This window comes from Alligator sinensis, unplaced genomic scaffold (genome assembly GCF_000455745.1).
Source record: "Alligator sinensis unplaced genomic scaffold, ASM45574v1 scaffold777_1, whole genome shotgun sequence".
Lineage (NCBI taxonomy): Eukaryota > Metazoa > Chordata > Crocodylia > Alligatoridae > Alligator > Alligator sinensis.
This window is the reverse complement of record NW_005841882.1, coordinates 4033406-4042672: the sequence shown is the minus strand read 5'-3', so window position 1 is coordinate 4042672 and position 9267 is coordinate 4033406. Positions and strand designations below refer to the sequence as shown.

The 9267-nt window shown below is 42.8% G+C and overlaps 1 protein-coding gene across 2 annotated transcripts in view; it reads right to left on the bottom strand.

Annotated features, from left to right (window-relative positions):
* Positions 1-9267, bottom strand: part of CRYL1 (crystallin lambda 1) — a 95942-nt gene that overhangs the window by 48429 nt on the left and 38246 nt on the right. For both annotated transcript variants that reach the window (XM_006017636.3, XM_025196635.1), the window contains exons 4-5: positions 4447-4608; positions 905-1099 (exon numbers count right to left, since the gene is read on the bottom strand). In XM_006017636.3, coding sequence (XP_006017698.1) covers positions 905-1099; positions 4447-4608 — 357 coding nt within the window. The remainder of the gene's footprint in view (positions 1-904; positions 1100-4446; positions 4609-9267) is intronic.

Here is a 9267-nt window from a genome sequence, read left to right as displayed (position 1 = left end):
TTTCCCTATGCTGTTCCCATATAGCATTGCAACAGATATTTTGTCATGCACAGTTGAAATAAGAATTAAATTAAGTCCTGTAAAGATAAAATTTGTAAAGTGCTTTGAGATCCTAGAGGTGAGAGCTGCTTTGTAAATAAGCATTTATTTACTACAACTCTTTCTTTTTTTTTTCCCATTTAATCTGAGGGTTGAGACTCCTTTGTAAAGGGTGTTTTAAAATATTTAAACAGTTTGAAAAATTATTATGTTCAACAAAAGAAACCGGCCCTACTCATTCAGTCTCCCAAAATAACAGTGGACTCATAATTCATCTCTTCCTGATGAAAGGTTCTACTTTGTGGCACAGAACATGTTGCTGTGGGAAAAGTTGCTGTGTTACAAACAGATGATTATGAGTTGGAAGGCTGAATGGGCAGGAGGAGAAATCTCCCTTTATATAACAATAAACAATATCAAATGACTATTGAATCTAAGGGAAGAATTCTTGAAAGGCAAATGGATTTCTATTTAAAATATGATTTCCCTTGCCCTTCCATGGAGTAAACTATGCCAATAACATTCTTCACATAACAAGAAATGAAAGGAGACAACCTGATATTTTGATTTCTGACCTTTTAACCTCAATCTTTTTGCTCAGCTGAAGACAACAGTATTTTGGAACAGTTCTAGTATGTCTTGTTTAGCTATGATAACATGTAGCTTTTCTTTGTCTTCAGTAGTCAATATCAAAATCTCTTATTCTTGTAAAATTTGGATGCCTATTTTTATTTTTATGTAATCTAAGGGGTGAAGGCTTTAAGTAGATAAAAAGCTAAAGAAAATATAAGCGCTACCATATTGTTCTTGTTGTGCTTATAAGGTCAGCTGTGTATACATATACAAACTAAAAAATGATACATACGCCCACGAGTCTCCAAGCTTCACTAATAACTGCATATTGAAGACGATTCAGAACAAATCCATCAATCTCTCTGGTTAATTTGACTGGGGACTGTCCAATTTTTTTCATCAGAGCATATGTCTTCTCTACTGTAGAAGGATCTGTTTCTGGATGGGGAACAAGTTCAACCAATGGCACAAAATAGGGTGGATTTACCTTGACAAGAAACAAACAAAAAAATCATTCATTTACAGACTTTTAGTACAATCAATTTCATTTAAAGAATTCTGCTTTTCACATTCTCCCCCCCACTCCCTCCCTCACCACAGGGGCCTTGATTTGGCCTCCCCACACCCCTTCCCTTCTCCCCCCTCTTCCACCACAACAGACTTACCAGCCGGACACTGCTCTTCAAGCTGCTGGGCTGCATATTGGAAATTGGATCAGTAGTGGCCGATATGCCTCTTTAAAAATCGGCTATCGATATCATCCCCAAAATTCTCTATTAGTGCACCCCTATTATGAACCATTTGACAGAGGCAGTGGGAGCAAAACGCCTCATTAGTTTTAAAGATGAACTTTGCTAAATGGATGAAGGGAACTGCAATGTGATTTGCCTGCAATAGCATGGTCTGGACTCCATGACCACCCACCCCCTAGTCAGTCTCTTTTATGCCTAACTGTACCATTCTACAGATATGAATATTATACAAAAACCTCATGCAGACAACCAGTGAATCTGCTGTGTTGTACCACAGTATCAGCCGCCAGCCTGAAATGGCCTATTCTGCCAGTAAGTAGTATGTACCAGTAAGTATTATGTATCAAACTTGTCTTCAGTTCAACAAAGACAAGTACAAAATGCTGCACCTGAGCAAAAAGAACCGCCAACACACTTACAGGTTGGGGGGGTGACCTTCTCAGCAGCACAGCAGCGGAAAGGGATCTTGGGAGTCATAGCTGACTCCAAGATGAACATGAGTCGTCAATGTGATGAAGTGATCAACAAAGCTAACCGCACTTTATCATGCATTAGCAGATGCATGACAAACAGGTCCAGGGAGGTGATACTTCCTTTTTTTATGCGGCATTGGTCAGGCCGCAGTTGGAGTACTGTGTCCAGTTTTGGGTGCTGCACTTCAAGAGGGATGCACAAAATCTTGAGAGGGTTCAGAGAAGGGCTATTCCTATGGTCAGAGGCCTGCAGGCAAGGTCCTACAAGGAGAGACTGAGGGACCTAGATATCTTCACCCTTTGCAAGAGAAGGCTGAGAGGTGAACTTGTGGCTGCCTATAAATTCATCATGGGAGGGCAGGCAGGGGCGACACATAGGGGGTGCACGCAAGTGTACATGCACCCCCTCAGTGTGGCAGTGCACCCTCTAAAAAAGGTAGGTGGTTGCTGCTCACCATCCCGCCACTGACACCGCTGGCAGTGTCTGTGGGTGGTCGCCAACCCCTGGTTGGCACTCGCCACCCCTGCCTACCCCACTGCCAACAGTGCCAGAGGCATCTGCGGGAGCTCCCCCGCTTACCGCCGCTGTGCTCCCTCTGCCACCGTGCCCCTCAGCCACCAGAGGAATGCATCGTTCATGGTAGCAGAGAATAGGAGATGCTCTATTTACTAGGGTACCCCCTGGAATAACTAGGAATAATGACCACAAATTGACGGAGAGCACATTTAGGTTGGACATTAGAAAGAACTTCTTCACAGTAAGGGTTGCCAGAATCTGGAATGTGCTTCCAAGGAAGGTGGTGCTCTCCCCTGCCTTGGCGGTCTTCAAGAGGAGACTGAACAAGCACCTAGCTGGGGTTGTCTGACCCCAGCACTCTTACTTGCCCAGGGCAGGGGGTTGAACTTGATGACCTACTGAGGTCCTTTCCAACCCCACACCTATGAATCTATGCACTGTATCACAATCACCCTACAAAGTGAGATTTTAAACTATTCTTTTTGTGTGTCAGCAGCTGTTTCCCATCACACTGAGTGGAACCAGGGGTGTCTCTGCTTGCTTAGCATTTAACTCCCTCCCTTCCCAGAAAACACAAAATGGCATCTCTGCCAGAGTTGAAAACTTTTGTTTTATTTTCCTGTTGTATCCAAACCACTGGTCGCAAATGTCCCTTTTATATAACCTGCTTCCCCCAAGCTGCTTCATGCTCATTCTGCCTCTCCTCTGCCTTGTCCTTTCCCTTGTTCAAGATATCAGTAATGCACACATTAAGCAAGGAGAGCATTGCAATGAAAATGCTATATAACAGTGGCAGATACAGAAAAAGACAGCAGAAAAGATCCCCTGGCTCATAGCTTCACTCAATTTTTGTTATATTGAGATTTCATGAGGAAAATGGCCCAAGACAGAGTGCAAAAATCACTTCTGAACATAAAGTGCCAGCAAAAAGCACTATAATGCTTTTGGCTCAGGAACACTCACTGCACATCATGACTAAAAACAGCTAATTAGGGGAAATTACTTCCTCAGCTGTGACAATGAGCCCATTTGAATCAGCTTCTTTAACAGAGTGTAGTCCAGGCAGAACATGATGGACAAGCAGAAAAGCTCAGAAGCTACAGAATAGGAGGAAACTGCAGAGGGAACAATGTATAGAGAGCCTGATGAGCAGAAGTCAGGAAGCAGCCCAGGGGAAAAAAGTGAGGGAGCATAGGTCCTTTCTTTTTTGCTTAACAGAGGTAACTGGACTGGAGTCAGTAAAGGAGAATTGGGTCCCCTTTCCCTAAAAGAGGGGAAGTAGTGACCCTGAACATAGAGGCCAAGCACTCCTGAACCCCAGACAAAGGCTACAATTCTCCAGACTCTGGTTTTGGGGTTGAACTTTGTTACACCAGAAAAAGATCAGAATTAAAAGAACAGACAGGGACAAAGCTGATTAGAAGGGTGCTATATCAAGCCTGGCTCCAAGGGGTGCTGCACATATCTTCACTGCCTTCGCAGTGAATAGGGAAGTATCGTTAGAAGCATACCCTGACCATGCATTGCTGTTCAGCACACCACAATGCCTATAAGTTAGGCAGTGCAGCTGGTTTAGGGGTAAGCATGCCTGAGTCAGAGCTCTATAGTGGCTCTGGGCACGTACTCAAGACCGTGTCAAACCAGCCTACACTACTTAATTTCTGAGCCCTACACACAGTGGGAGCGAATGGGTGGGCACACTTGTTGGCAGCATTCCCAGGCTTGCCACAAAGCAGGGTAGACCTGGCCTTTGGCACTGAGCATTTTATTAATTCCACAGTGTACTTCATGCTGAACAGTAGGTGTAAGAGAAACCTTAAAGCAAAGGTAGTGCTATTCTAGCATGACCACTGCACATCCCTGATGTCTGCCCAGACCGATATATTGCATGTCCCCCACTTCTCCCATCCCCACTAGGGTGAAAAGAACTAACCCAGTAAAAAAAAAAAAAAAAAAAAAAAGCAGTGCTTCATGATCCTAATGCAGAACATTCAGTACTCAAACACTTCTTTTCTTTATCTCTGCAGGACAGAGTCATTAGAACTAAAACTCAGTTTAAACTTATAAGAACAAAATTTGTAGGACTACTTACAGGGTGTGCCACGATACACTGCTTAACGTGTTTAAGGCCAGTGAACAATTTGGTAGGTAAAAGACAGGAAGTCGAGCTGCTTATGATGATGTCATCATTGACCATAAGATCTAACTGACCAAAAATCTTCTTTTTCAATTCTAGGTTTTCTGGGGTGCACTCCTGCAATAAAATGTATGACAGTTAGAAATCCTCTATTTAATGTTAATTACCAATACTTTATTTTAAGTTTTGGTATATCTACTAAGAAGAGTTAGGTATCCACACAAATACACAGACAAATCTTTATAGATTAATGTGCCAACCATAATCTGCCCCCCCAAAAAAGAACCCCAAAACCTATACTCCTCCCAACACACAGAGAACTTTCCTGAGCTCAACTCCAGAAAAGGCTTAAGAGTATGTCCACACATGTAAGCCAATTGGTATAGCTATGGCAGAATAATTATTCCAAAGTAAATTAATTAGTAGAGAATAAAGTCATGTATATTCATGCCTATATTTTTCACCTGGGAGAGTCTGACAGGCAGAGCTATCATGAAACACATTCAGCTATGGGTATACTGGTGTATTTTCACGCTGAGACAAGACATAAATTAATAGATAAGCATTTCCATGTCCTTAAAGGAGATAAACGTAAGAACTGTAGTATTAAAGAAGTGGAAACAAGTCCATAGTTGTGGATCCTTCACTGGAAATGCTTGCCAGTAGCCCTCAGACATGCAAAACTAGGGACTGTCATATCAAGTGCTTCAGCTGATTTCAACAGTCAAAAAGAGAAGTCTCCAAACCCTAAGAGGCACTGTAAATCAAAGTCAAACACTGGAATATTCGTGGTGTACAGCCAGAAACTAGCATAGTCTATGGAGCATAAACGTGAAAGTCCAGTAAATGGGCAAGCAGCGACATTCCGCAATCAGTGAAGTTCTTAAAAGGTTCCTAAGTGCAGCCTCAGGTAGAGCACACAGCAGTTATCCATCCCCAAAGTAACAAAGTCATGGAGGATGACTGTGATGGAAACCACATACAATAGGAAAGAGTATAATCTCCTTGCTAAGTGAAGACAGGTGAAAGATGTATGCTTTTCCACAGACTATAGTCATTGTCTGAACGTACAGAAGCAGGCAAAGGTCTATACATTGTGAACTTCAATTACATCAGGCCAGTCTATTCCCTTAACAGAAAAACACAGATAACACTTTCATCGTCTCTTCCAATTACAGCCTATCCTTCCTTTTTCATGTCCTTGTGACAAGGTATTTAGCAGAATTCTCAGATTCACTAGAACCCGATAGGGCCGCACTGTAAGCACTTTTCCTGTGGCTTCAAACTTGCAAACTCTGGGCTGTCCACCATGTACCTTAGCACCCACACCACCCCACCCCTCAGCCACAGCCCATCAACACTGCTAAGTTATGAGAAGGGTTGAGGATGGAAACTCATGTTTGTTTTTTATTACCTCAGATCAACTATGCTGTGTGAGTGTTTTAGGATAAAGGGACCCCCACCAAACTGGACATAAACAAGTTAAAAATAATTCCAAATTTGTTATAAAAATCATGTTGTGTGGAATTTTACTGAGGTTTAAGTCTTAAAAGCTCCACAATTCAGAAGAGATAAACAGGGTCATTTAAGAACTGCAGATAAAGCCCAATGTAATAAATCCCCTTATCTGAACAAAATGATACTCTGCTTGTAACTCCTGGATCCTGGCAAGTTGGTCAAGTTTAAATAGTTTCTTTTAGTAAAGCCACAGATGAAGAGAACTCTGTAGATACAGTTCAAACTAATAAAAGAGAGTTGCCCTGAATAGGTTTATTGTGAGCCACTCCATCTGAAACTCTACACCTTTTTTCAGATCATATGATAATCAAAAGAGGTAAAGCTCAAAACTGCAGGAAACCCAAACCCGCTATGATTATGTAAGGCTCCTGAATGGATCATTTGCTTGAAGTTTCTTTTATAGTATCACAATTGTATTCCATTTGTTGGACCACTGCAACAAAGTTACTGTCTTTGTTGAGCACAGAATTATTTTCCAGTCAGGGGCACTAACTCCCCAAAGAACACAAGGGAAATTAAGCTCTAAACAATCTACTAAATCAGGAACTTCATTTGCTGTCAGTTATGAAGCTTGGACTGGTCTGAAGCTATTCTGTTTACTCTGAGAAAAAGGAGATCAAACAATAAGCAGATAAAATACAGTATTAAGACTATCATGTGCTTTCTGAAATAGTGCAACAAGGTTGGAATGAATCTGAATGCATTTTAAGTGACACTGTATATTCCTGTGTCCTTTTTTTTGGAGACGATCACACTTCTCATTTGCAGCAAACAGTACACCATTATTCCAAGGCTCTAACACCTGAATACGGTTATTATACCCTAACTTTTGACTTAATTAACTTTATAATAAACATCTTTTGTAACAGCCTGATTAGAACATGTCAATTCATTGGCTTTCAACAACAGTACCCTGTGTGCAACAGAAGTTCGTTTAATGCTTACTCTCTGAAAATGTTAAATAGAAAATTCAAACTATTTTTCAATGGGTCTGCATTAGAATACTCTCAAGGTAGGCCATAGATACACAAACAAGTGACCTCCATCTAAATCTGGCTGCTCTAATTCCAGAAAGAATGCATTCAGTCCCTTGAGGAAACCCTCTGAATCAAGGTAAATCTGCTGGAAGAAGAGAGTTTTTTTACCTCCAGATTTTGCACACTCCCCTGATCTGGTTGCTCTGTTTACCTGTGTGGCCACAACTGCTTTGGGTTTATGGTAACTAGATGTCACCTCCATGTTGAAATGCTGGTATACAGTCAGATTCTTCTTTTTCATCCTCAGATGCTCCAAGGATCAAACATCTTAGCTGCTCACTTGCATCACCTGTGTCAAAGGCTACCTACCATGTTATCCATCAACTGTGCAAGAAAGCCTACTTGGTGTGGCTTGAACTGGAGGGTCACAGATATGCTCATGTGGCTCTGGGGACAAAGCAGAAAGGTAGCAGGCCCTCAGGAAAGTTTACTATAATAAGAATGTGCAAGAGTCCAAGAGATGGCAGTACACGAACATGAAGACAATGGTTACCAGAGCCAGAAGAAAGAAGACAGACAAGGTACTAACATGGGCCTACAAAATGGCCAAAAGAAGACAAATGCTAAGAGGCTCCAATTCAGGCTACCAGACCACAGATCTAAGAATTACTGTACCTATGTGGATGGCACCAGAGCCTCCACACCAGCCGTGCTCAAGAATGAAAGTTTGAATTCAAAGCTGGGCTTTGAACTGAACTTTTGTGTTGTCTGTGTCAAGTGTTAGGTATGCTCTATGGATGTTTAATAGATTAGGGAATATAGGTCGTCTTCAGGCACATCCTAGCTTCAATATGGATCAGAATGGAGCTTAGACAGGGCTTAGACAACTCAGTGCTTGATCTGGACCATTTCTGAGTACATGCAGAAGATGAAGTCTAGCTCAGAGAAGATTTCAGGTCAAAGTGAAAGTGCTGACAATTCTAGCTATCTAAGTGACTTTGCAACTGCAGCAGTAGGGTCAATTTACATGATTTTTGTGGGACTTAAATACCTATGAGAAAAATTTGGGTCTAGCCCAAGTTAATTTCTAATAATATGTAAATGCTATAGATTATTACTACTATGCCGCCATCCTGTAATAGATTAATTCTTTATAATACACAGCAAACAAAAAAATCCTCCCATATCATTATTTTCTTTCTAGCTAACCATCATAGTTATTTCAAAACCTCTTACAGTAGATTTTTTTTGCAGGGAGATCATAACATTTATATTCAGTAAAACTTAACCTGCTAAAATAAATCTTTCACTGCTTTTACAATATTTGAGTCTCTCCAACTAGATTTTCATGTTTAAATACACATGTATACTTCAAAACTGTTGTTTCTTCTATGCACATAGTTCTAGTTATTAGTATTAGTATTTAATTTTTGTGTTTACTGCAACACCAAGAATCCTCAGCCAGTATGGAAGATGTCATTGTACTAGACAATGAGTGCATATGTAATATATACATAAAAAACAAAGCAAACCTCTACCCCAAATAAACTTATCATTTTGGTCCTGATACTGCTATACCAGGGGTTGTCAACTGGGGGTATGTGTACCACTGGGAATACTTGGACTGGTCGCAGGGGGTACGCGCGGACAGGCAGGGACAGAGCACCGCTGCCTCCCAGGAGCAGGGCCAGGGAAGCTCACCGGCTGGGGTGAGAGCAGCAGTGCCCCTCTGCAGGGCATAGAAGCTTGCACACGGCAGTGGCTGCCACCACACACCAGCCTGGTGAGCTTCCCCGCCCTGTAGAGGGATGCTGCTCCCCTCACCCCAGCCCGGTGAGCTTTCCCACCCCACCCCAGCCCTGCTCCTGGGAGGCAGCAGCACTTTGTCCCTGACTGCCCACACGCTGACCCTGCCTCCCTGCTCTGTGTCCAGTTGTGCCCCACCTCCCACTTGGCATGTGGCCGAACACTAGCCCCCCCGCCGCCCCTGCTTGGCGTCCGGCCACTGGGGGTACTTAGACTAAAAAAAGGTTGAAAAACCCTGCGCTATACTCAAGAACAGTGGATCTCAACCAGGGACCCATGGCCCCCCATGGGGGCTGCAAGCAGGTTTCAAGGGATCTGCACCTGAGATGAGGAGTCAGGGGAGCAGCGCTTGGGCGCCAGCTGTTTCCAGGCAGGGGGCTCAGCCTTGGCACTCTTTGTGCTGGGCTTCCACTGGCTTAGCCCAGCACTACGCAAGCTGCAGAGGCAGGCAGGGCAGTGCACCGTGCGGTCGGCG